Here is a 27,110-nt window from a genome sequence, read left to right on the forward strand (position 1 = left end):
TAACATAGCGGGGTCAAGGTCTAGCTCAGGGGTGGGCCACCCAAGGCCTAAAACAGAAGAGGCAGGGCCAGGATGCTTCCGGGCTTCCCCACCCCCAGACCATGATTGGTCTGGGGGTGGGGAAGCCCCTTTTTCTCCGCCTTCCCACTAAGCACCCATGCCCCTAGCATGGTGGGAAGAGGCTTGGGGTCTGGGGGCAGGGGAAGTGCACAAAGTTTCCTCTGCCCTGCTAGGAGCATGTAGCACTTTGAAGTGCCCCGCACTTCTGGCAGGGCAGGAGGAGACTTCACGCGCTGCCCCGCCCCCAAGTCCTGATTGGCTTGGGGGCAGGGGAGCATGCAAAGCCTCCTCCCACCCTGTGAGGAGCGTGCAGCACTTTGAAGGGGCAGGGGTAGGGCAGAGGAAACTTCGCATGCTCCTCCCACCCCTAAGGCCAATCAGGGCTTGGGGGCGGGGGAGCATGTGAAGTCTCTTTCTGCCCTGCCAGGAGCACACGGCACTTCAAAGTGCTATGTGCTCCTGGCAGGGCAGAGGAAACTGGCGGGGGAATGGTGGGGCCTCTGTGGGCTGGATCAACCCACTTGGCAGGCTGAATCTGGCCCATGGAGGCCCTTTTGCCCATCTCTGGTCTAGCTGGAGGTGTAGCCATGGGCACATTTCCCTGTGAAGCTCCTGAGTATTTTTAGACACCATTAGTCAAATAGTCTCTTGGCTCTGGAGCTTCAGGGGTAGCACAGGAGGTGGCTGACGGGAATCTCTGTCAGAACGGAGTTGATGATCTGCCCTCAGTTTTAGTTCTTTATGCTCTTGAGTAAAAGGGTGGGGATTCAGAACCTGAACCAGCACCACTGTCACTAGGCCTTTGCCATTTGGAAAGCTGGAGGTACAGCAAGTTGTGCCAGGCCTGACCTATGGAGCAAAGGTGCCATTTCTCCAGGGTAGCAGCTTCCTTTAGCTCCCCAGCTAAAGAAAAATGACACAAAAAGGCCAGATCTTCTGCCTGTGTGCATGAGCGTAGCTCTAGTGATGCCAATGGCGCTACACCCATTCACCATTGACTCCACGTGACTTATGTCCACTTACACTAGTTGGAGATCTGGCCCCTTGATGCCAGGGGAGCAATGGCTGATTGATGTCAGTTGTGGATCTGGCCCTTTGATGCCAATGGATCTGTGGCTGATGGACCAAATCCCCAAGCGGTGTCAATTGATGCCTCTGGGTCTACATCTGATTGACACCAGCTGGGAATCTGGCCTTCTGTGTTTCAGGTGCCGAACTGGAAACATAAAGGCGGAATATGAGAAGGCTGAGCACTGTTGAAATTGAATTGTGGACTTTTCTCTCATTTCAGGGAAATCTTTATTTGTAGCAAATACCATCAGACAAGCCCAAACCCGACCAGAGAATGAAGGGCTGAGCCACAAAACCATTAGGCTGACGGAGTCAGAAATAGATTTTGGATTTCTCCTGGAGGAGCTTCGTTCACTGGAACAGAAACCAACGGAGCCAAGGCCCAGGATCTTCCACATTGATGTAACCCCTGTGGTAAGTGTCTTGTCTGAGCTCAGTCTCCATGGCATGATATACAGAGAGGATGGATTTTCCCGTTTGGAGCGTGACTTCAGTGTCCGGTAGTAGATTGTCAGTTCTGGAAAGTAGTTAGTCCCAGTTTCTGTAACAAAGAGTTAAATTGTAAACAGGGGTGGCACAAAAATGTAATTTTCTTTCCCAAAGCTCTACCACATACCAGATGCTTCCCATCCACTAGTGACAACAGAAGAAGATGATGCTCACAGTATATTTTAATTCTGCATCGCTGGGCAGTGTCTCAGCACCTGATACCCTTTCACCATGCCAGCAAACCTCTTTGGATTTCCATTATCTCTATTGTCTGTGACAGCCCAGCATTTACTGTCACATCAGCAGGGCAACCATACAATGGGTTAAATCCTTGACTGCTGTAAATCAGTGTAGTATGCTTGAAGTCAGTGGAGCTACGCCTGTTTCCCATGAGCTGAGGTTCTGCCTGAGTCGTACTTTCATGGAGCATCTCTTCTCTCTTGTTGATTTATTGGGTCTTCAGTAACTCAGAAAGTTTACTAACAACGGGAGGCAGTGAGTAGTTGACATTTCTATGAAGCAAAACTGACCCAATCCTGCATCTTTCTTGACAGGTCTCGAAAGGTCTTTACAAGTTTCTGGTTGAGTTGTGCATTCTCAGACACATCCAAAGCCCCGATGGCATGGTCTGGAAGTGCCGAGAGTCCCACCTTTATTTGATTGAATACCTGGTGAGAGGAAAAGGCATAAGCAGCACACGAAAACAAGAGGTACTCACCAAGCGATATGCACAATGAATGGCAGGTTTTCTTTGGAACGTAGCAATGTGCGTGTGATAGCAGCATGTTAAAATTCAAAGGAAGAAGGCCTTGATGGAACTACAAATCTTCAACCAGTATGGTACTGTCCAAACATAGAGAAAACACGTTGTTGGTACTAGGGCTACTTGGAAAAGGAAACTTCCAATCTGCTGTTTCAACTTTTCATCCTAACTTTGGAAAGTTCTGAAAAGTTACAATTCTGAAAGAACAGAATGAAAAATGGCAACATTTTTGATCAAAAGAAAGCATTCAGATATGTTAATATGATTTTTTTTCATTTTAATATTACCACATCAAAACAATTTTTGATGTGTGATTCAAAACTAAAAAAGTTTTTGTTTTTTTAATAGAAAATTGAAAAATGTAATCAAAATCAGCCCTTTCCAGTGGATCATTTCAATGAAACCACGTTTTCTGTTGGGAAATTTTTTCAGTCAAAAAAATTTTGCCAACTCTAGTCAGTATCCAGAGGAGCATTAGGTTGGCCATGTTGTATGTTAAAGTTAAGGAACCTGCTTTGAATCATGTGAAGCTAGTTATATTTATATGCTGCTGCCATTCTTATCTAATAATGTACAAATGACAACAGAAGATACGAACCAGAGTTCCCTCTAAGCTGCACGGCAACACAGAGCCCCACAGCTGATTAATCAGCCTTGCCCAGTCAGAGGCTCAGGGCTCTGTGCATGGAGCTCACTGACTGGGCGGGGCTGATTAATCACCCATGAAGCTCTGCTGCCACACAGCTTAGAGGGAACACTGGTACGGACCAGTGGACGATCAGGCCCCAAGATTGGTACTTAGCTTGTTTAGAGTATCGCTTTTACGCAGAATCGAAGTTTTGGCTGTATCAATGAATGATTTGAGTAACATGATCCTACCTTATCCCAATTTGTTTCTGCTCTACTTACTAAGCCATGTCCCCGTGAATAATATTGGTGTCAATTGGTAGAGGATTTTTTTCAGTTTAGGTAACTTCAGTGTTTATACATCTCTAACCCCTTGTCATTTGGCTTTTAGATGACCAGCGAAATGGAGAAGGGATTTGTAGATCTCCTGCCAGCTGTGAAATGCCTAACACCAATGGAAGTACAAGAGATGCTTAAAAATAACAGTTCTGCAGCTCCTGCTGAAATGGAACAACAGCTGCTAGACAATGACATATTCAGGGCTGATGCCTTCCAACGGTCATATCAGTACATCAGTAGATACCAGCAAGGGGGAGATCTGGACAGCTTTTGTTTCACTCCAGGGAGTGTTGAAGGGACAAAGGAAGAGTGTTTGAGGCTCTTGTTAGATTCCTGTGGGAGAAAAAACCCTTCCTGGACTGAGCTCAGCAACTTCACACGCTTCCTAAACCTCCAGCTGATGAAGTGTGAAAACTCAGTGTTCTGCAGCAAAGACTTATTGGAAGAGGGATTTAAAGGTTTTAAAAAGTTTGTGATAAAATTTATGATCACCATGTCCAAGGACTTTGCTTTGCCTTCCCTGGTCATGGCAGATGAAAGCTCACCCAGTGAAGATGACAAAATGGAGGATAGTGTATTGAGAGGGTACCAGTTACGACGCAAGTGGGAGCAAGAGTCTCACCCCTATATCATCTTCCATGCTGACAACCATTCCATGGAGTTCTTGGGTTTCCACATCAATCAGAGTTTTGATGCTGTGGATGCACATTCTCAGGCTGTGCTAGAAGAGAGGGTTATTGACCAAGGTTTAAAGCAGATCCTTGAGGCTCAGGGAGTCCCTTTCAATAAGAAGTTTGAAGATCTGTCCAGACAAAAGCAGCTAGAAACACTCCACAACGTGTTTGGTGTGAGAAGCTCCCAAGGCCCAGATGAAACCTACCAAGACCCAGATGAAACTTACCAATTGACCCTGGACAACACCATGAAAATGCTGGCCATTCACCTCAGGTTCCAGTGTGGGATCCCTGTGATCGTCATGGGCGAAACGGGCTGTGGGAAGACCAAGTTGGTGCAGTTCATGTGCAGCTTGCAAAGAGCAGGGAGGGAAGTTGAGAATATGAGGCTGGTGCGTGTTCATGGGGGCACCAGCTCCAAAATCATCCACCAGAAAGTCAAGGAAGCCATCGAGCTGGCACGCATCAATGAAGAGAAGCACAACATGGACACAGTGCTCTTCTTTGACGAAGCCAACACCACCGAAGCTGTGTTTGCAATTAAAGAGGTGTTGTGTGACCAGAGTGTGAATGGAGAGCCAATCTCCACCACTCGCTTGAAAGTTGTGGCTGCTTGTAACCCTTACAAAAGACACACCAAGGAAACCATTGAGAAGCTAGAGAAAGCCGGCTTAGGATACAGAGTTCGGAGTGAAGACACCTTAGAAAAGTTGGGCTACATCCCTTTGAGGCAGCTGGTGTATCGGGTGCAGCCTCTTCCACCGAGCATGTTGCCTCTTGTGTGGGACTTTGGGGAACTAAACGAAAAGACACAGAGTCTGTACATCAGACAGATTGTGAAATCCATCGTGAAAGACATTCTTCCCGAAGAGAACATGGATATTTTCACCTCCGTCATTTCCACCTCCCAGAAGTTTTTAAGAGATAAGAAAGAGGAATGCAGAATCGCCAGTCTCCGGGACATAGAGCGCTGCATGGGGGTGCTGCTGTGGTTTTATAAGTTACGAGATCTGCTTTTTCCTCTTATCGATGAAAAGAAGAGAAAGGCTCAATGTTCCGAGGACTGTGACCCATCCATTCATGCCCTTGCCAGGGGGTTTGAGAAAGATCAGTTATTTGCATTAAACGAAGCCCAAAGATCCCTGGTTCTTGCAGTTGGAGTTTGCTATTATGTATCTCTCGAGAAGCGCCAAGATTATCTGAAAGAGGTAGCGACATGCTTCTCTATGCCTGAATCCCTGCTTCAGCTAGAGATTGTACTTTGCCAAGAGGTGTTCCTGGATAACCTCTCTGTCCCCAAGACCACAGCACGGAACGATGCCCTAAGGGAAAACATCTTCATGATGGTCATATGCATGGACCTGAGAGTGCCGCTCTTCCTCGTAGGGAAGCCAGGTAGCTCCAAATCCCTGTCCAAAACCATAGCTGCTGATGCAATGCAGGGCAGATTGTCCAAAACAGACTTGTTCAAGCGGTGCAAGCAAGTCCAGCTGGTGTCATTCCAGTGCAGCCCTCATTCCAAGCCAGAAGGAATCATCTCCACTTTCAAACAATGTGCACAGTTCCAGAGGGATCAGAAACTGGAGGAGTTTGCCTCAGTGGTCATCCTGGATGAGATAGGCCTTGCAGAAGACTCACCGGAGATGCCTCTGAAGACACTGCACCCTCTCCTTGAAGATGGTTGCGTTGATGATGAAAAACCAGAACCGTACAAAAAAGTGGGCTTTGTTGGCATTTCGAACTGGGCCCTGGACCCTGCTAAAATGAACCGAGGCCTCCTCGTGTTCCGTACTGACCTCAACAAAGAAGAGCTGGTGAAGACGGCCAAAGGGATCTGTGCCGATGAACGGCACATGACCAAGATTGAGCATTTGTTCCCCTTTCTGGCTGAGTTCTATTGTGAGGTATTGAATAAACAACCCATGGAATTTTTTGGGCTGCGTGACTTTTATGGCCTCATCAAAATGATACTGTCCTACGCCAAGGACAGGAAAAGCATCTCCCAAGAAGAAAAGCTTGTTGCAAAAGCAATTCTGAGAAACTTTGGAGGATCAAAAGATCTGAATCCTTTAGAGGTATTCAAACAGTACTCACCCATATCTCTGCCTCCCTACTTGGAAACCAGCCATACTGTTAATTTGTTAAAGGAAAATTTAGACAAGAAACAGACAGGGTTTGTATCTAGATACTTGTTGCTATTAACAACAAACCATGCAGCTTTCCAGATTCTACAGATGAACAAGCTGATGGACATAGAGAACTGTGACATTATCTTTGGCTCGGGTTTCCCACGGGATGAAGAATATTCCCAGGTATGCCGGTCCGTTAACAGAGTGAAAATCTGCATGGAGACAGGGAGGTCTGTCATTCTCTTAAATGTTCACAACCTGTACGAGAGCCTTTACGATGCGCTGAACCAATGCTTCGTCAAGTTAGGTGGAAGCTATTACGTCGACCTTGGCCTGGGGACTCACAGGGTGAAATGCCGTGTGAAGGAGGAGTTTAGATTGATAGTGATTGAGGAGAAGAATGTGGTTTACACGCAATTCCCCACCCCGCTGTTGAACAGGCTGGAGAAGCACTGCTTGGATATGAACACCATCCTACACTGGGAGCAGAATGAGCTGAGGAAGGAACTAGACGAATGGGCCAGGATGTTTGTCACTATCGAGAACACGGATTTCTGCTGCACAAGGCTGGCAGACATGGCTCCCCGGGAACGGGATGTTTTCATTGGTTTCAGTGATGACACTTCTGCCACCGTCGTTCTGCAGTGCTCAGTGAGCGGCCTTCAGGGAACCATCCTGTCCAATGGCGAGTCAATCCTCGCAGCTTCTAAAAGCAAACTCCTTGAGTGCGCAACCCCCGACTCCATCCTACGTCTCAAATATTCTCCGCTGGAGGATGCAGAGCAGATTCAGGAGCTGTACTTCGGGAAGCAGAAGCACAATGGGCTGGTTGACATTCTGAGGGGGGCGGTGAATCAAGAGTCATGTGAACTGTTCTTGGAGGTGAGGTGATTTATTTCAAGTTTGTTACAATGGGCTTGATTCTCAGAGGTGTCGGGCAACCAGAACACCAGCTGATTTCCATCCTAGCTGTTGGTGCGCAGCGCCCTGAAAATACAGCTTTAGACTAAGACTGCTAAAGATTATGATTTATCCTTTGTGTTGAGGTAGCACAGATACACCTCAGTCATGAGTGGAGTAGGGATGCTAAATTTCGATTAATCAGCTAATTGAGTAGTCGATGGAATTTCCATTGACTACTCAATTAGTCTATAAAGGGGGCACTCACTATCCCACTGCACCTCTCCCTTGGATATTTCAAAGGAAGAGAGGAAGTGAGTTGCCTCTGCCTCTGTGCCTTTGAAATGCACAGGAATCGCCTGCAGCTCTTGTATGTTTCAAAGGGCATGAGGCAGCGGGAACCCGTGCCGGGGGTGGGGATGGGGAGCAAAGCAGTCCCCGCTCACACGGGTACCCCTCTGTGCCTCTTCCTTTGCAATGTACAAGAGCCGTGGGCAGTTCTTGTACATTGCAAAGGGAGAGGAGCAGCAGTGAGACCGGCATGAGCAGGACTGTTTCAGTCCCTGCTCACACCATTTCCTCATGGCCCCCTGCCTCCCCTGACCCACACAGAGATGGTGCTTGGGGAGCAGGGAACGGGCTTTTAAGCTGGCTCCCCCCAACACCGGCTTGTGCTCCCCCCACCTTGCTGCCTATCTCTGATAGAGGTAGCGGGGGAGGGGGCAGCATTTGCTTATCAGGTAGTCGAGTAGTTACTTAAATCCCTAGTCTGGAGCCCCATTATTCTAGGCAGTGTACAAATGGATTGGGGTGAAACTCATCCATAGTCCTGGCCTCCCTTTCCAGGAGCAAACTTTTTAATCGTGTGGGGAGGGTTGGAGGAACCCAGGCTTGCCCACTATTCTGGATTCCAGCCCAGAGATTCTTGGTAGCGGCATCTGACGAGGCTTTTCCTCTAGCTCCAGTACAGCAGCTTTTTCTCTGGGCCACTTTCCCAAACGCGCACTTAGTACCTTCTCCCCGGTACCTGACTGACTCTTTCCTGCTTCAGCACCAACACTCTTTCCTTTTTCAGGTCTCAGTTTCCCAGCAGCACATTTCCTCCTCTCAGTCCTTCTCTTCTCCTTCCCCCTCCCTTACATGAGGGGAAACCTTTTCAAGTAGTGCAGCAGGCTTTCATTGGCTGCAGGTGCCTGATTAGCCTGCTTCCTCAGGCAAGCTCTTAATTAGCCTCAGGTGCCTGCCTGGCTTGATTACATGGGAGCAGTCTCTGGCAGTTCTCTCGGGAAACAGAAAACCATTCACCCAGCTCCCGGCATGTCTGCCTGCCCCCAAACCATTATATCCAGTTGCCCTGGGTCTGTCACAATAGGTAGGTTTTTGCTAAGTGCCTATATGCTGAGCAGCATGTGCATCTTACCCAGCTATCCCAACCTGCCCCCTCCAGCCTTTTTCATTGGCCCACAGCCTGTTGAAGTCTGCGAGAGTCATTATTATTGTGGCCATTGCAAGGAAACTCTTCTGATCCACGAATGTTTGGTGTTGCAGCCCCAAAGAGTGGTCTTATCACAATCCAGATGGCAAGACTCTGGAGGGGGCGTGTTTCACAACAGGGCTCCCTCTTCTCCCAATCTGTGCTTACTCCAGTGCCCCAGTTGAGGGAGCTAGCGGGTGCTGTGCTGTAGGGAGTGGGCTGGGGGCCCTATAGGGCACATTCTGCCCTCTCACGCAGTGCTGAGTCCAATGCCCCAGAGCAGTGCTAGGAAGTGCTGTGCTGAGGAAAATGGGGTGGTTTGTGGCTTTGTTTCTTCAACAAAAAGTCAACATTTCCCACGAGAGGGAGTAAAAAACATTTTTATATCAGTCCTATTGGGCAGCCATTCAAACGTCCTGTCAAGGAATTAGAGGTGTTGCAGTTTCCCTATAACTTTACAGTACAGATTGAACGTCTCTAGTCCAGCACCCTTGGGACCTGATGGGTTCCGAATGAGAGAATTTTCTGGACCATGGGAGGTCGATATTATCTAGCAGCATCACCAACACTTGCACAGCTTCCTGGTCTGTTAGAGGACATCGAGGGGTAAATTAGAGTATGTCTACACTACAGCACTAATTTGAACTTACTTAGTTCGAATTAGTTAATTCGAACTAAGCTAATTCGAATTAGCGCAGCTAGACTTAAAAACTAGTTCGAATTAGCGTTTTGCTAATTTGAACTAGCATGTCCACACTGAGTGGACCCTGAACCGGGGTTAAGGATGGCCGGAAGCAGTGCCGGCAGGGCATCAGAATGGGACTTAGAGCATGGAGCTGCTGTCTCAGGCTAGCCGAGGGCTGTGCTTAAAGGGTCCCAACCCCCACCCCGGACAGACAGTTCTCAGGGGTTCCCCGCTTGCAAAGCAGTCCTGGCTTGGAGTGCCCTGAGTGCCCACACTCGGCACATCACAGCACTCGGCCATCAGCCTGGCTACACTTGCCGCAGGCTGCCATCCGGGGGGATCAATCGAGGGGCTGCAGGAGAGCTTCCACCCCGAGGAGCCCGCAGAGCCACTCCAGTCCTCCCCATCGGGGGCTCGTACCCCATTCCTCCCTCACCTCCTTCCACTTACCCCTCCCTAGCCCCCCTTCCTGATGTACAAAATAAAGGACAAGTATGTTCAAAAATAGAAACTCTCTTTATTGAACAGAACTTGGGGACACTGGGAAAAGGAGGTGGGAGAGGGGAGGAGAGAGGGCGGGAGAGGGGAGGGCAACTAAAATGATCAGGGGTTTGGAACAGTTCCCATATGAAGAGAGGCTAAAGAGACTGGGACTTTTCAGCTTAGAAAAGAGGAGACTGAGGGGGGATATGATAGAGGTCTATAAAAGCATGAGTGGTGTGGAGAGGGTGCATAAAGAAAAGTTCATCATTAGTTCCCATAATAGAAGGACTAGAGGACACCAAATGAAATGAATGGGTAGCAAGCTTCAAACTAATAACAGAAAGTTCTTCACAAAGCAAAGAGTCAACCTGTGGAACTCCTTGCTGCAGGAGGCTGTGAAGGCTACAACTAGAACAGAGTTTAAAGAGAAGTGAGATAAAGTCATGGAGGTTGGGTCCATAGAGTGCTATTAGCCAGGGGGTAGAAATGGTGTCCCTGGCCTCTGTTTGTGGAAGGCTGGAGATGGATGGCACGAGACAAATGGCTTGGTCATTGTTTCAGTCCATCCCCTCCAGGGTCCTTAGTGTTGGCCACTGTCGGCAGACAGGCTACTGGGCTAGATGGACCTTTGGTCTGACCCAGTACGGCCATTCTAAGCTCAGGGCTCAGGGTCGGGGGTCTCACTGGACCACCCTGATTTTCATGCACACCTGCTCCTGGGTGGCCAGGCTGGCAGCTCTCCTGCCCTAGACGGCCACTTTCCTGTGCCTAGTGCGGAGGTCATGGATGAGGTCCACAATGTCCGCACTAGACCAGGTGGGCGCCCGCCTCTTGCGGACCTGGGCAGGCTCCCGGGAGCCGCCAGCCTGGTCCCGGGAAGAGGCGGAGGGCTGGGTGGCAGCGGGTGGCTGGCTCGAGCCGTGCCAGATGCAGGGTCTGCTGGCTGGGTGCTGGCAGGCTTGCACCTGGCACGGGCACCGTAGCCAGCCCGTGCCCCTTTAAGGGCTCCGGGACCAGGAGGGGGGCAGAAGAGTTTCCCTGGTGTTGGCCAGAGTGGCCACCAGGGAAAGCTGGGGAGGGCTAGCCTCCCACTAGTTCGAATTAAGTGGCTACACAGCCCTTAATTCGAACTAGTTAATTCGAACTAAGCGCTAGTCCTCGTGGAATGAGGTTTACCTAGTTCGAATTAAGCGCACCGCTAGTTCGAATTAAGTTCGAACTAGCGGTTTGCATGTGTAGCACCTATCAAAGTTAATTCGAACTAACGTCTGTTAGTTTGAATTAACTTTGTAGTGTAGACATACCCTTAGAGCTAAATAACAGCACAGAGCACTGAGAGCCAGGACTGGTGGCTGTAAACAAACTTTATGGGCCCATGGGCAAGTTGACCACACTCGTGAAAAGTGGACATGTATAAAATCATTCCAGATGACAGATATTTCTGGATGAGAGAGTTCTGGATCAGAGACGTTCAACCTGTAGTAAAATCAGGCACAAAAATCTTGCCTAAATTGTCGTCTTTTTCATAGGTGTCCACACATGCAAAACTCCTGAACCAGAGAGATTTGGAAGTGGTGAGAAAGAGACTGAACCTCCAAACTAAAATCCGCTGTCTTTTCCTAAGCCAGTTTGACACAGAACATGCGTTCCGCCAGGAACTGAGGTAACAAAGTGCTTTTGGTCCTACTTTTGTTGTTGTTCTTTAATCTTGTATGTGGTTTTTTCCATGTCTCCCATGTGACTTCTTTAAAGAGATTTTTTTTTTCATCACGTGCAGTAAGTTTTTCAGAGAAGCAACAGAAGAGAAGCTGCTTTTTGTCCAGTTCAACTTTGAGGAGCCACAGACCAGCAAGAGGCTTCTTGCCTGTGCAAAGTAAGCAGCTTTTCTTGTCATGTATCAGGGCCCAAGACAGCAGTGGAGTTAAGCCTGGGCTTAAGTGGTTTGTTGAATCCGGGCCCTATAAAATAACCATGGTGCTTCTGTGCTACAGGTTGCACCTCCTTGGCCCAGCACTCTTGGGACCTGACTGGTCCTGATCAGGGAATCTGCTGGACCAGAGCAGGTCAGTGCCAGCCCCTCTGCTGCCCTCACCTGCCGGACTCCTCTCTAACAGCCGCAGAAGGGCTGGTATTGACCAAGTGGGAAGGATGGGGGTAAGTTCGGGGTAAGAGGCAGGGTGGGTGTGGAGCCCCACAGGGCTGCACTCCTAACCCCCGGCCATGGGTCTCCACAGCCACTCTGCCTCTGCCCCCGAGTGCCCCCTGTCCCGGCTCTCCTCCCACCCTTGTTGAGTGCGAGTGCCTCAGATGAGTGATGTGCAGCACTCCGGAAGGTCTGGGAGGGCAGGGGAGGAGGTGCTGAGTGCTGGGCCTGGCTTTTCCCAGTGAGTGCTCCAGCCTGGGAGCATTCACAGGGATGCTGGACCACAGATGTTGCCAGGCTACGGAGTCCTGGCTGTGGCGGTCAAACCTGTCTTGTAGATCTCCCTGCTGATGGAACCCAGCATTAAACAAAATCAGATTCTCCGATAATCCAATTGTTTTGGGAGCCAGGGCTTGGAGAAAAATCACCTGTTTGCATCAGCTCTTGCCCATAGCGAAGAGCAGGGGTGGCTGAGTGTGCTGGGTTCACCCCGTGTCATGGCAAGAAATCAAAAGCAGGCTCAGGAATTATTTGTGTTGCAGTTCCCCTCAATCTTCACAATAGCTAAATCAGGCACAAAAATCTTGCTCAAGGCTGGTCTAAAACTTAGATCATCTTAGACACAACACTTAAAGGTGAGAAACTTACACCCTATGGGATGTAGTTTAACCAACTGAAGCCCCAGTGTAGACTGTCCTGGGTTGCTGGAAGAATGCTTCTGTTGGCCTAGCTACTGCCTCATGGGAAGGCATATGACCTACAGCAACAGGCGAACCTCTCCTGTTGCTATAGTGAGTGTCTACACTGAAATGCTACATCAGTGCAGCTGCAGTGTTGCCGTGCAGACACAGCCTTACTCTCAGAAGTTACGGTGGTGAATGGACACAAGGTGAAATCCTGTCTTTATTGAAGTCAAAGGGAGCTCTGCCATTGACTTCAAGATATCAGGGTTTCACCCAGAGGGAAGAGATGGATGTAGAGACAGATAATATGTCTTATGGCTTGATCATGGCCAAAGGGACCTACATGGGGAGGAGAATCCTGCAAGCAAAAAAGGCAGAATAAGATCCATTTTCTCAGGGCTGAAATGAGGCAAATTGGGTACGTCTACACTACAGCGCTAATTCGAACTAACTTAGTTAATTCGAACTAAGCTAAGTTAATTCGAACTAAGCTAATTCGAACTAACGCGTCTAGAACTAAAAACTAGTTCGAATTAGCATTTTGCTAATTCGAACTAGCATGTCCACATTAAGTGGACCCTGAACCGGGCTTAAGGATGGCTGGAAGCAGTGCCGGGAGGGCATCAGAGGAGGACTTAGAGCGTGGAGCTGCTGTCTCAGGCTAGCCGAGGGCTGCGCTTAAAGGGTCCCGACCCCCACCCCGGACAGACAGTTCTCAGGGGTGCCCCACTTGCAAAGCAGTCCTGGCTTGGAGTGCCCTGAGTGCCCACACTGGGCACATCACAGCACTCGGCCATCAGACCAGCTGCACTTGCCGCAGGCTGCCATCTGGGGAGAGGGGGCAATTGGGGGGCTGCAGGAGAGCTTCCACCCCCAGAAGCCCGCAGAGCCAGCCCAGTCCTCCCCATCAGGGGCTCGTACCCCATTCCTCCCTCACCTCCTTCCACTTACCCTTCCCTAGCCCCTTTTCTTGATGTACAAAATAAAGGACAATTGTGTTCAAAAATGGAATCTGTCTTTATTGAACAAAACTGGGGGAGACTGGGAAAAAGAGGTGGGAGAGGGGAAGAGAGAGGCTGGGAGAGGGGAGGGCAACTAAAATGATCAGGGGTTGGGAACAGGTCCCATATAAAGAGAGGCTAAAGAGACTGGGACTTTTCAGCTTAGAAAAGAGGAGACGGAGGGGGGACAGGATAGAGGTCTCTAAAAGCATGAGTGGGGTGGAGAGGGTGCATACAGAAAAGTTCTTCATTAGTTCCCATAAAGAAGGACTAGAGGACACCAAAGGAAAGGAATGGGTAGCAGGCTTCAAACTAGTAACAGAAAGTTGTTCTTCACAAAGCAAAGAGTCAACCTGTGGAACTCCTTGCTGCAGGAGGCTGTGAAGGCTAGAACTAGAACAGAGTTTAAAGGGACATGAGATCAAGTCATGGAGGTTGGGTCCATGGAGTGCTATTAGCCAGGGGGTAGGAGTGGTGTCCCTGCCCAAGGTTTGTGGAAGGCTGGAGAGGGATGGCACGAGACAAATGGCTTGGTCACTGTCTTCAGACCATCCCCTCCAGGGTCCCTAGGGTTGGCCGCTGTCGGCAGACAGGCTACTGAGCTAGATGGACCTTTGGTCTGACCCAGGACGGCCATTGTAAGCTCAGGGCTCAGGGTCGGGGGTCTCAGTGGATCCCCTTGATTTTCATGCACACCTGCTCCTGGGTGGCCAGGCTGGCAGCTCTCCTGCCCTAGACTGCCACTTTCCTGTGCCTAGTGCGGAGATCGTGGACAAGGTCCACAATGTCCGCTCTAGACCAGGTGGGTGCCCGCCTCTTGCGGTCCCGGGCAAGCTCCCGGGAGCCGCCAGCCTGGTCCCGGGAAGAGGGGGAGGGCTGGGGGGCATCGGGTGGGTGGCTCGATGCGTGCCAGGTGCAGGGTCTGCTGGCTGGGTACTGGCAGGCTTGCACCTGGCACAGGCACCGTAGCCAGCCCGTGCCCCTTTAAGGGCTCCGGGGCCGGAAGGGGGGCAGACGAGTTTCCCTGGTGTTGGCCAGAGTGGCCACCAGGGAAAGCTGGGGAGGGCTAGCCTCCCACTAGTTCGAATTAAGGGTCTACACAGCCCTTAGTTCGAACTAGTAAGTTCGAACTAGGCTTAATCCTCGTAAAATGAGGTTTTCCTAGTTCGAACTAAGCGCTCCGCTAGTTCGAATTAAGTTCAAACTAGCGGAGCGCTAGTGTAGCACCTATGAAAGTTAGTTCGAACTAACTCTGTAGTGTAGACATACCCATTCAGACTTGAACTAAGGTGCAAATTGTTGACAGGGAGAGACAATAATGAGGGCGCTACCAAATTCACAGTCCATTTTGGTCAATTTCACAGTCATAGGATTTTTAAAATAGTACACTGAATTATTTCAGATATTTAAATCTGCAATTTCTCAGTGTTGTTACTGTAGGGGTCTTAACTCTAAGGGTACGTCTAAACTACATGCCTCCGTCGACGGAGGCATGTAGATTAGCCAGATCGGCAGAGGGAAATGAAGCCACGATTAAAATAATTGCGGCTTCATTTAAATTGAAATGGCTGCCCCGCTCTGCCGATCAGCTGTTTGTCGGCAGATCGGGGCAGTCTGGACGCGACGCGTCGATAAAGAAGCCTTTCTTGATCGGCACAGGTATGCCTCGTGAAACCAGGTTTACCTGTGCCGATCAAGAAAGGCTTCTTTGTCGGCGCGTCGCGTCCAGACTGCCCTGGTCTGCCGACAAACAGCTGATCGGCAGAGCGGGGCAGCCATTTAAATTTAAATGAAGCCGCGATTATTTTAATCGCGGCTTCATTTCCCTCTGCCGATCTGGCTAATCTACATGCCTCCGTCGATGGAGGCATGTAGTCTAGACACACCCTAAATGGGGGAGGGGGTCAGAAGGGTATTGTAGGGGCAGGGTGGTATTGCCGCCCTTACTGCTGGTAATGGTGCTGCCTTCAGAGCTGGGGAACCCAGCTCTGAGGGCAGAGGCGCTCCCTGCCAGCAGCAGTGCAGATGTGAGGGTGGCAGCACCATCCTGCCAGCAGCAGTGCAGATGTGAGGGTGGCAGCCACCCTGACTTCTGCTCTGCTGCCTTCAGAGCCAGGCCATTGGCCAACAGCTTTCAGTCTGAGCCACTCAGCTCTGAAGGCAGCGCATGGCAATACCATGACCCCCATTCTATACTCCTGTGAATTTGGAAGGATTTCTAGACATAACTGTTGGAACAGCTCCCCTAGGGATGTGGTGACTTCTCCATCTCTGGGAGTCTGTAAATCAGGGCTGGGTGTTTCTTTCTAAAAGCTCCACTCTAACTCTCACAAGAAGCTATTAGGCCAGATGCAGGAATCACTTACATGAGGTTCCTTTTCCTGTGCTCTGCAGGAGGTCAAACTAGCTGGTTAGGATGGTCCCTACTGACCTGAAGATCCATGAAGCTCTGAATCTTATTTCTGCTGTGTTTTCAGGTACTGTATTGTGGATGAGAGAAGGAAACCTGAAACCATCGGTCCATCCCATGTCGTCATCATAACCAAAGTCCCAAGGATCCTTGGGGGCTGCAGCTACCTGGCATTCAGTGCTAGTAAGAATATGTCTTTATTTGGAAAGACTTGAAAGAAGAGGAAAGCAAGAGGGATCATTAGCATTTGAATAATTTTAACAGTCGTTAACTGTCTTAATCACTGTTGTAGGTTTGGCATTTTCTGTAGCATGTCAGATCCAGATTTTTTAATTCCCATTTTCAAAAGTGATTTAGGCACTTAGAAGCCAATGCCCTATTGACTATCAATGGTGTTTAGGCTCTTAGGATGCATCTATACTGCACCATAGCTCAAAATAAGATATGCAGTTTGAGCTATGCAAATTGTGTATCTTATTTTGAAACAGTTTATTTCGTAAAGTGCCAAATTTCAAAATAACCCGCTATTCTGAAATGTCCCTTACTCCTTGTGGAATGAGGTTTTCAAGGACATCGGAATAGCGAGCATGTTCCATTTCGGAATAACAGGCTTGCTGTTAAGACGTGGGATAGCTATTTTGGGATACCGAGGTACCCTGAAATAGTGCTGCAGTATAGCCTTAGGTGTTCAAATCACTTTTGAAATTGAGACATAGCATTGCAACTCCTACCTGATTTAGAAGCCTGAGCACAGCAACAATTCAATCATTTTTAAATATCGGGGCCAAAGTGATTTAGAAACACAGATTTTGTTTCAGTGGAACATGCGTGTTCCTAAGTCACAGGAGGGAGAGCTGTCAAAATTCAACCAAAACCTGGAATTCAACAATAACAATAATTTTTCCAAGGAAAATGTTCTCTTTGTTGGCAATTCCCCACCCGTTTTTCATCAGCATTTGAAGTTCTGATGAAAAATGTCACAAACGTAAAAAAATCAAAACAAAAGTATCTGTGGCTCTGCTTGAGAGCGCACGTCAGGAAAGGCTGGTGGTGCTGGATGTTCCAGAAAGTGAGCTTTTCCCCACATGATGAAAGCCGCATGCCCACAGAGTGGGGGGAGCATATGACACTGGAAAGCAGTGACTCTGCAAGGATCAAGGGGTTGTAGTGGTCATAGCAGCTCAATGGAAGCTCATAGTGTCGTGCTTTAGCGACAAGAATTAATGCAATGCTTGCGTGTATAAACAGGAGTAGTGAGTAGCAGTCACAACATGATTTTCCCTCTGTCTGGTATCGGTGAGGCAAACGCTCGAATATTGCATCCAAGTGTGATATTTAAATTTTTAAAAGGATGCTACAAAATTGGTGAAGCTGCAGAGAAGCATCACAAAAACGATGGGAAGGCTGGAGAAAACACAGTGAGAGACTTAACTGCTAGAACAAACTACCAAGGGAAGTGGTGGATTCTGCATCCCTTGATGTCTTCAGACCCAGACTACTCACATTATTAGGTTTTATGCAGGGGTTACTTGGTGCGGTTTAATGGGATGTGTTATATAGGAGGTCAAACTGATGATCTAGTGGCCCCTTCTGGCCTTAAACTCTGTGACTCAGTGACATTTTCTGCTGTATTCTCATTCTGCCTCCCCAGACGAATGGCACGCTGTTCACTTGGATGACCTACTGCCACCTGAGACCTTCCCAGCCAATCTGGGACAGCTCTCCAAACTGACAGTGGCTGAGATGTTCGTGCACAGCACCCAGCAACAGGGCAGCAACACAAGTAACCAACTCCTTGTTCTTCAACCCCTCTCTGGGTGTTGCTTTGCCTTCTGCCATTTCCCTGTCCCAGACAGGGTTGTACCATTGGAGGATTGAGGTTTACTTACGTCAGAGTGCACTGTAAAACCACTGTGCACATGGAGCTGGGTTTCATCCATGCTCCCTTTTAGGGCACAGTTTTGAGTTAAGCTACAGACCCACACACAGAGAAGTGAGAGAGGGGAGAGAATCCCGTAATGCTCCTGCCTGGGTCATCTGGCCCCTGGATCCACTTGCACAGGAATCAGACACAGAACTGGGTTTACTGTGGCAGAAACAGTGCTGTCACACTGGGCCCACCCTTTGAACGGGCTGTGCCTCAGTGGGTCACAACCGAGAAATACAGGCCGTCCTTGCTACAAGTCCAAGGTACGTTCCAAAAAACTTGGACTTATAGCAAAACAACTTGAAGTGGGGAATTTTTTTTCCCGTGGCTGACTTCCATTTGCATATTTTTTTAAAAATCCGGGTATATATTCAATATTCATAACTTGGGATGCAAAGATGATACCCGCATACAAGCTGCATAATCATGTCGAACAGATTGTACCTTGATGCCTTACATGACATATATTCTATAAGATTTGTTGCAACTGTGTGTAGCCACCATGATAAGCCCCAGCAGAGGCTTTCTCCTTCTTGGGATGAGGGGAACTGGTGGAGGCTGTCTCCTGGGCAAAGGGCTGTACTTATTCAGGTCTGGTGGCAAGCAAGATGGTGGATCTCCAGCCCCAATGCCCACTCTCTTGGTGGTTCAGGTGCCGCCAGTGGTCACTCTGCAGTATAGCTCTCCCCTATGCTCACTGTCACCAGTGCTGACTGTGACCCTCACATCCCTCCTCTCTCTGCCTCCTCCCTTTCATATCATGGAAAATAGTCCCATTCCCAGCACTTCCTGTTTTCCTCATAGAACCAGACCCTGGCCTTGCTTTAAGGTAGGAGAAGAGGAGGCTGCATCCCAAATTTGGTGGTACTAGCTCTTACCGTTTAGGAGGAGTTCTTGAACAAAGAGACTGACAGATGGACAGACAAAGAGATGCACATTTCTAAAATATGTAGATAGATTGTAGAGTTGAATACACTTACAGGCTTACAACCACAGCCAGTAACCGTCTATGTGACCCTTCTGCTAGCATGTTCAAACTTTGCAATGGATCCATTCTCCCATTTTCCACCCCGCTCCATTCATTTGTTCTGTGGTGTATCTGGTTCAATGCAATAGATAAATAATGTGCAATTTTTCACCACCCAAGGTTGTCCAGAGGATTCGGATGTTCTTGAAGATGCTGAAAAAGCCATTGACTTCCCAGAGGAAAAAGTACGTTTCTTATATATCTTGCCTGCATAAGTGAGTACTATCAAATCCCGTGTCAGCTTTACAAATAGAACAGATCCAAATTGGGGAGGTCCACTGGCCAAGAGTAGAAAGGTTGCAGGGAAACGTGTGTGGTGTTTTAGAGGCGATATGGGAGGCACTAGGCATAAGTTTCAGGAGGTCTGGGTTCCATTTCTGACTCTGTCACTGACTTCCTATGTGTCCTGGAGAAAGGCATCAAATGTCTTTGGGCCTCAGCCCCCCGCCTGTGACTGGAAGGGGGAATAGTGTGGCCAGCCTCATGGAGATAAAGTCATTGGTGTTTGTGAGGTGCTTAGATACTGCAGAGAGAGGGCTATGTGAGCATTACAGGAATGGCAGCCCCGAAATGCTGCGCATGCTTCCACATGTTTCCCCAAACAGCTGCAGAGTTTCCCAGGGAACAGCTCCTGTGAGCCATAAAAATGAAGAGGAAGGATGGTCTATTAGTTTGGGCAATAGCCTAGGACTTGGGAGACCTGCGTGAATTTCCTTGTTTTGCTACTGATTTCCTTCATGTCCCTGAGTCAGTCAAATAATCTCTCCATTCCCATTTGCCCATTGTCCCCAATAGAATCATAGATACTAGAACTGGAAGGGACCTCAAGAAGTCATAGAGTCCAGTCCCCTGCCCTCACGGCAGGACCAAGCACCATCTAAATCATCCTTGACGGGTGTCTGTCTAACCTGCTCTTAAATATCTCCAGAGATGGAGATTCCACAACCTCCCTAGGCAATTTATTCCAGTGTTTAATGATCCTGACAGGTAGGAAGTTTTTCCTAATGTCCAACCTAAACCTCCCTTGCTGCAGGTTAAGCCCATTGCTTCTTGTCCTATCCTCAGAGGCCCAGGAGAACAATTTTCCCCCTCTTTCTCGTAACACCCTTTTAGATGTTTGAAAACTACTATCATGTCCCCTCTCAGGATATGTCTATGCTGCAGTGGTTTTCCAGGATACTGGAGGTATCTCAGAAGAACTCTGCTGCATCCAAGGAACACAAATTTTTTTGGAAGAGCAGACACGCGGGTTTTTTGGCATCCCTGTAAATCTTGTTTTATGAGGAAGTAGGGATGTTCCGAAAAAAGGGGTTTTCCGACATTTAGCCCAGTGTAGACAGGCCAAATGTTGGAAAATTCTTTTCCAAAAAAAGAAGCGGAAAAAGGTATGCAAATTGTGGTTTGCAATTTGTGTGTCTTTTTCCGAAACCCTCCCCCAGCAGTGTAGACATAGCATCAGTCTTCCCTCTTCCAGACTTAAGCTCAGTTCTTTCAGCCTTCCTTCATAGTTTATGGTTTCTAGACCTTTAACCATTTTCCCTGGCAAATTTTTTTCCAGATGCAACTGATGGACGCTGAATTCATTATCAAACAAAGTGTCCAGAAAGCTGTGATCCAGCTGGAGGATAAGGAGATCAACAGCCAGCGAGCTACAAAAAGGATACAGATTCTCTGTGATGCACTTTTCCCCTCTCAGAGCAACAATATATGTGAGTATAAGCAAAAGTGTTTGCATGTGGCTGCATGTTACAAGATGTTTCAAGAACCAACTGGATGGATTAGTGGTCCAATCTGCTAGGGCAGTGGATTTCTGGATTCCTTCACAGCTCTGGATGCCAAGGTTAAAAAAAAGAAAATCCCATGTAGAGATCAAATGAAAATGAAAAATGAGTGTGGTGAGGTCTTTCATGCTGCTGTGCTGTCAACAGTTGTTTTGTTCTACACAGTAATTCAAGACAATTGTGCAGTCGTTCTTAGTAATTAAATGTGATCCAGCTTTAAACAAACTAATGTGTGAATATGTCAAACAAAGTAAATGGAAGGTGCTTGTCTGATTGATTTTGTCTTCGTTACTAAAACTGAAGGAGCCACTTAACTTGTCAAACATTTACTGTGAAAAATTTCAATGGGAAATTGTGTTTTTCACAAAACAATTTTTCTGTGAAAAGTGTGTTTTTCTTGGAAAATACTGACTTGTCATCTGAAAAACGAATAACCAACCAGCCAAACTCAAAACTTTTCAATTTGGAAGTGCTACTAAAATATCATATGAAAGCAGTAGTGGTTACATCATACCCCCATTCTCTTCTGTGGTCTGGGTTCCCAGCTGGACTACATTTCCCATGATACACTGTGACAGTAGGAATCCCATTATATATCAGAGTGCATCAGAAAGTGGAGACACCATGTTGCATCGTGAGAGATGCCATTTGGCTGGGTTGCCTGGCCCATAGAGGAGAATGGAGCGATAGGGTTCATGTCACCGGGTACTGCTTCAGCTACCCAGTATGCTTTTCTGTGTAGCTTGTTTCCATGGTCCCTAAAACACGAACAGGCCCAGGCTGTTTCCCTTATTCCTCAGTTCTCCAGCAAACACAACATGATGCAGGGATACTAAGAGGAGACTTCTACACAGCTTCTCGCCTCTGCACGGCTCAGTCTCTGAGCTCTTCCGCCCACTTCCTCTTCCTCCCCTTTATATCCTCCCCATTCCTGCTCATTGCCATCAGCCCAGCAATTACCACTCAGGGGTTTGTCATCACAGAAAGTGCTTAACTGCTCCCAGCTGAGTCTGCAGCCTGTTCTGTGTTGAGAGCATGTTACAGTGATCCAGATGTTTCAGCCAGATTTCTGTCCCCAGGTACAGGCCAAATGCAACCTTCAGCTGTTACATCTCACTTTTTTCCTTGCATCCTTTGTCTAAGAGACTCTTAATTCCAGTGGGAAGGTCAGATTGCCTAGGCCAAAGGAAGTGTTTCACAGAAGACCAATAAGAAATGTTTTTTGAGGAGCTGCTTGGAAAACATTTCAACTTTTTGTCCAGAAACCTAACACCTGAAAACCAAGAACATTTTGGCTCCAAACTGCTGCATTTGTTTTATTTTTGGCTGAAAAATGTCAAGGTTTGGGGTTTTCTGACAAAAAATAAAAAAATTGAGGCAAGCAGAAATATTCTGCCCCACTTTTCATGTTAAAAATACAATTTGCTATTAAGAAAGTATGGACCAGCCCTACTGTGCGATACAATGATTTATTTTTCTTTTATGGCTAGTTGCTCATCATTTTATGGAAGGGTTGAAAAGGAGAATTTGTCACCTTCTACAAGAACGAGAGGCAGTGAGCCATAAGCCTAGAGAATGGATTTTCCGTCAAGCTCTGTCTAGCGAGTTTATACTTGAAGGCACTTCATTCAGGTAATGTTGTACGTTCTTGTAGAGTTGCATCCTGTTGGCCATTTGAATTTCAAATAGCTCCATTTTTTGGAATACCAAAGGGAAGTGGCACACTTTTATCATGTCACTTAGCACTTCTGTAAAAGAATCAGCTATAACCATGATATGGGTAGTTTAAGAATCTATTTACAAAATTAGCCTATGTTTTAAATATCCTAATTAATCACAGTGTTGGCAACAAAATCTTAAGTGATTCTAGGGATTCCGGTAACTTAAAAGGTCTTGTTTGTAATAAGGATGTTAAAATGTGGTTAATTGACTAGTAGACTAGTTAATGGAATTTATATAGACTAATCCATAGGCACTTCCATGTTCTTCCTTTGAAATTTACAAGAGCCCTCTGTGTACAGCCTGGGGTCAGCAGGAAGTACTGCTGACTCTGGGCTGCACATGGTGTGCCTGCTTTGAAATGCATGAGAGACCCCGGGGGGGGGGGGGGGCAAATGCTTATCAAATAGTCGACTAATCTTTAACATCCGTAGTATGTAACAGAACAATATTGATCAGCTGTAGGAAATGTGTTGAACCTTTACTTTAGAGTTTGGGAAATTCACATGTATGGTATTCGGCCACTGGAGACAGCTGACTTTGAACCTGCTTTAGAGACATCACCCTGCCAATGCTAAATTTGGTCCATGTTTTGTCCTGTGTGGATGCTTTATTATGATTGCTTGATGTATATCTTAGGACCCAGCCTTGCAAAGCAATCCTCTTTTTACTAGCACACAGAATGGAACGGTTGGAGGTGGAACATTGAAGGAATTATTTTATAAGACATTATTTGTCCTTGTTTTTAAGGCATGCAATCTGGATTCATTTGGAAGACATTGTAGCAAACATGTTTGCCCAAATTCTAGCAGTCACTGATGCAAACAACAACTTGGATCACATCTCTCAAGAAACTCTTGTTTCTGATCTCTGGCTCCAGATGTTTAAAGACGAAACATTTCTGAAGATTAAGTATACTAGCAAGTAAGAAACCAATTAACTCTCACAATTAGATCTGAATGGAAATCAGTTTCCCTTTCCTACAAAGGGTTTTTGAGATTTCAGCTCCACTTCCCTCCCCATCCTGAATTGGGATGAAAAATTGAAATCCTGAACATTTTGACAAACAGGGCAGCTCCACTACAAGTCACCTCAGTATACATCCGTTCCACACCAGAGCCATTTATTGACTCTTGTAGGAACTGATGCCGTATAAGTCCTCCTGTTCCCCGCTCTTAAGTTGTGCAAAAAAACCTCAAACAAATACCCTCCTCCCAATTTGCACAAATGGAAGTCAGCCACGAGAAAAAAAACTTCTCACTTCAAGTTGTTTTGCTTTAAGTCCAAGTTTTTTGGAACATACCTTGGACTTATAGCGAGGAGGGCCTGTAGTCTGAAAACAATCTTGGCTCCATCATAAAATTTAATTTAGATTTTGATATTTTAAAAAAAGTCTTTTTAATATAAATTAACTAAAAATGCTAAATGAAAAGCAATTTCAAATTAAAAAAGCTGATTTTTTTAATCAAAAATATTAAAACAGGATGTTTTAATGGGCTTGATTTTTTTTCCCAAAAATTGTTCAAATCAGGAAGTTTCTTGAAACTGACCCAGTCACATGGTAATTTTTGAGTGAGGACTAAAACAAAGTAGGTGTGAGTGTCTTTCGCTTTCTTATCATCCATCACCAGCTCATCTTCTCCATTGAGCAGCACACCCACACCATCCCCAGCCCTTTCTTCTGTCTGATGTCGCTAGCATCTCTTGGTTGTTGTAACTCATTCCTTGCCTTGGCTTTCCTGATTTTGTCACTGAACTCCTGTGCTGTTTCCACACACTCTTCTTTGGTGACATGTTCCTCCTTCCATTTCCTGTGTGTGTGTCCCTATAGGATTTTAGTTAGCTAGAAATCTCTCTGTTAGGATTATTTAGTCTGCCCCATATAATGCAGACCAGAGAATCTCATAACTCCTCTCTGGTTTGTAGTTTCAAGTGATGGGAGCATCCTCTGGGTAAACAGCCCTTTACAGTTAAACATCTATGCTTTATTTCTGAGTTTGTCTAGCTTAAGGCAGTCTCTAACTATCAGAGACCAAGATGACACCTGAAATGGGGGCAGGTTATTTTCACCTGCTACCGCAGGTTCCTGGTACCTTCCTTGGCATCATCTGGTGCTGGGCACTGTCACACACAGCAGGCTGGGCTAGACATACCTCCTTGCTGATCTACTCTGGCAATGTCGGCATTCCTAGCCGTAGCTTCCAGTCGTAGGGGCTCCATAGTGCTAGTCATTCTTAATACCTAATTACTTGATTGTTTTCAGGTGTATTCAGACTGCTTGATATTGAAATGAGTGCAGTTGGTGATGTAAATTATTCTGCCTGTAATTTTTCTAAGCATGCTTTTCTACCTGTTTCTATGAAAGAATATTTTTGGAAATTCCAGCTGAAATATAAATGGTCAATCCCAGTAAATATGGGCAGGGACTCCTGTCTCAGACTATTATGAAGAACAAGTAGCTGAAAGCCAGTGCTGTCTCCTGGGTGTGACATTTGGGCCAAATATTCTACCATCTGTGCTGTTTCCCTTGTACAACCAATGAAATTGTTTCATACAAATTAGTTATAAAGCATGGGTGGTGATTCATTGAGTTATCTCTGATATCACAATGGTACGGCATAGTTGCAGTGGGGGAGGTCTAGGTTGGATATTAGGAAAAACTATTTCCCTAGGAGGGTGGTGAAGCACTGGGATGGGTTCCCTAGGGAGGTGGTAGAATCTCCATCCCTAGAGGTTTTTAAGTCTTGGATTGACAAAGCCCTGGCTGGGTTGATTTAGTGGGGGTTGGTCCTGCTTTGGGCAGGGATTTGGACTAGATGACTCCTGAGGTCTCTTCCAACCCAGACTTTGTATAATTTTTATATTATATGCTTGTTTTTAAACACTCAAGGGCCCCTGACACTAAGATTTCTGTGTTATCAATGAGTGAAGACCCCAGCATTTCCGTGCTGTGTCGCTTTCCATTCAGCTGGGTTCTGAAAGCTCGTCTGGACGAGATATGGGCGACAATCCATCGGGTGAAAGGTAATTTCACACTTGCTACATCTATTAAAATTAACTGCAGTGGAAGACAATACAGGACCCATTGCTCTTCTTGCTTTTTCCAGAGTAAATCAAGATCAGGTTTACATTTACAGAAGAGCTACATGGGGAGGGAGATTTCATATCATAGGCCTCATCTCCACTTGCTGCACTGGAGATTGATCTTCTGGCATTCGATTTAGCAGGTCTAGTAAAGACCAGATAAATCAAACACTGAGGGCAGCCCCCAGTTGGTGCCGGTACTCCTCACAGTCACAAGGAGTAAGGAAAGCCAAAGTGAGGGGTTTCTCCTATTATCCTCCCACTGTGAAGATGGTGTCAAGCTCAGATTAAGGTATTCCAGCCACATCTAGAATACCCCTGGCCATAAAGAGTTCTTAAACTAGCAGAGAGAAGCAGAATGAGATACCCTTGTTGGGAGCTGAAGGGAGACAAATTCACACAGGAAAGAAGTCATACATTTTTAACAGGGAGGGAAATTAACCATTGGCACAGCTTACCTATGGATGTGGTGGAGTCTTCTTAACTTGAAATCCTGGTTGTGCGCTTAACTAAATTTTCTTCAAAAATTTAATTCAAAACAGTTTGGAGCCAGAAAAGTTTGAGAAAACTGAAATGTTTCATGAAATGCTGTTGTGTTAGATGAAATTTTGTTAGATAACAAATTGGGGAAAACTGTTTAGAAAATGTCTAAATATCTCATTTCAACTTTTTCAGGATAACGATTTCTATTTTGTTTGTTTCCAAAGGATATTGTTTTAAAGTTTATATATGAAAAATGAAGTACAAAATGGTAAAATCAGAAGAAACCATTTTAAGTGTAGTAAAATTAATAATTTTCATTGACCCAAAATATAACTCAATTTTTGTGAAAATTTTTGAGAATTTGGCTTTTTGTCATGATTTAAAAAAATGCAAAATCTTATTTTTTTTTTCATGTAATAGAAATCCACTTTCTGGCCAGCTCTAGTTTTAACTCAGACAAATGGAAGGATCAAAGAGCATAGGTCACTCTTACCAGATGGTGGACTGTATCCTGGAAATCGGTGACTGGAGAAAGGATGCTGTCGATAGATCTGGGGATCTAGGTCTCTCAGACTGGGTCTCAGACTTGCAGATCAGTGGAGTTCTGTGCTTAATCTAATGCTGCTTAAAGGATTCTTGCTGGTGGGAGAAGAGTTCCTCACTGAAGATTTCTCTGTTGGACTGTCTGAGCCTTCTTGTCCTTTGCAATCCCAGTGCTTCATTCCTTGAAAGAGGAGTCACTATTGCTCAACTTACTCACCCTGCTAGAATGACCTAGAACCTCCCCCACCCAACTAGAATGACCTAGAACACTGCATCATAATTCTAACAAGAAGACATTTATAATGGAGAAAAACAGTCTCTCGTATTCCCTCCATACTTGTACTTGCTCTCCAGTCACTGGATATTAGTAATTAACAAACACTATTGATAATGATTTGCTATCATTGAATAAGCCTCTCTTCTTTCTGTGACATTCTAGATTATCCAAAGGACCCTACTGTGGACTCTGCTGAGATGTTTCAAAGCTCTGTTTTGAATATGCCAATGCCAGATGGCAATAGTTCAGAAATGGTTCAGCGTTACACCAGTGATTTTGTGAGAATGGCTTTCCCGGGGCAAGATGTCCAGGTTTATGAGGTAAATGGGTATCTGCAG

General features: G+C 46.6%; 1 protein-coding gene across 5 annotated transcripts in view; it reads left to right on the top strand.

Moving 5' to 3' along the window:
* Nucleotides 1-27,110, top strand: part of LOC102448644 (E3 ubiquitin-protein ligase rnf213-alpha-like) — a 127,469-nt gene that overhangs the window by 69,296 nt on the left and 31,063 nt on the right. For all 5 annotated transcript variants that reach the window (XM_075928853.1, XM_075928855.1, XM_075928854.1 and 2 more), the window contains 13 exons: nucleotides 1,352-1,545; nucleotides 2,175-2,330; nucleotides 3,402-7,034; nucleotides 11,224-11,357; nucleotides 11,472-11,567; nucleotides 15,999-16,114; nucleotides 17,583-17,714; nucleotides 19,006-19,070; nucleotides 20,444-20,594; nucleotides 22,157-22,298; nucleotides 23,136-23,309; nucleotides 25,276-25,409; nucleotides 26,935-27,092. In XM_075928853.1, the coding sequence (XP_075784968.1) occupies nucleotides 1,352-1,545; nucleotides 2,175-2,330; nucleotides 3,402-7,034; nucleotides 11,224-11,357; nucleotides 11,472-11,567; nucleotides 15,999-16,114; nucleotides 17,583-17,714; nucleotides 19,006-19,070; nucleotides 20,444-20,594; nucleotides 22,157-22,298; nucleotides 23,136-23,309; nucleotides 25,276-25,409; nucleotides 26,935-27,092 (5,285 nt within the window). The remainder of the gene's footprint in view (nucleotides 1-1,351; nucleotides 1,546-2,174; nucleotides 2,331-3,401; nucleotides 7,035-11,223; nucleotides 11,358-11,471; nucleotides 11,568-15,998; nucleotides 16,115-17,582; nucleotides 17,715-19,005; nucleotides 19,071-20,443; nucleotides 20,595-22,156; nucleotides 22,299-23,135; nucleotides 23,310-25,275; nucleotides 25,410-26,934; nucleotides 27,093-27,110) is intronic.

Source organism: Pelodiscus sinensis, chromosome 4, assembly GCF_049634645.1.
Source record: "Pelodiscus sinensis isolate JC-2024 chromosome 4, ASM4963464v1, whole genome shotgun sequence".
Classification (NCBI taxonomy): domain Eukaryota; kingdom Metazoa; phylum Chordata; order Testudines; family Trionychidae; genus Pelodiscus; species Pelodiscus sinensis.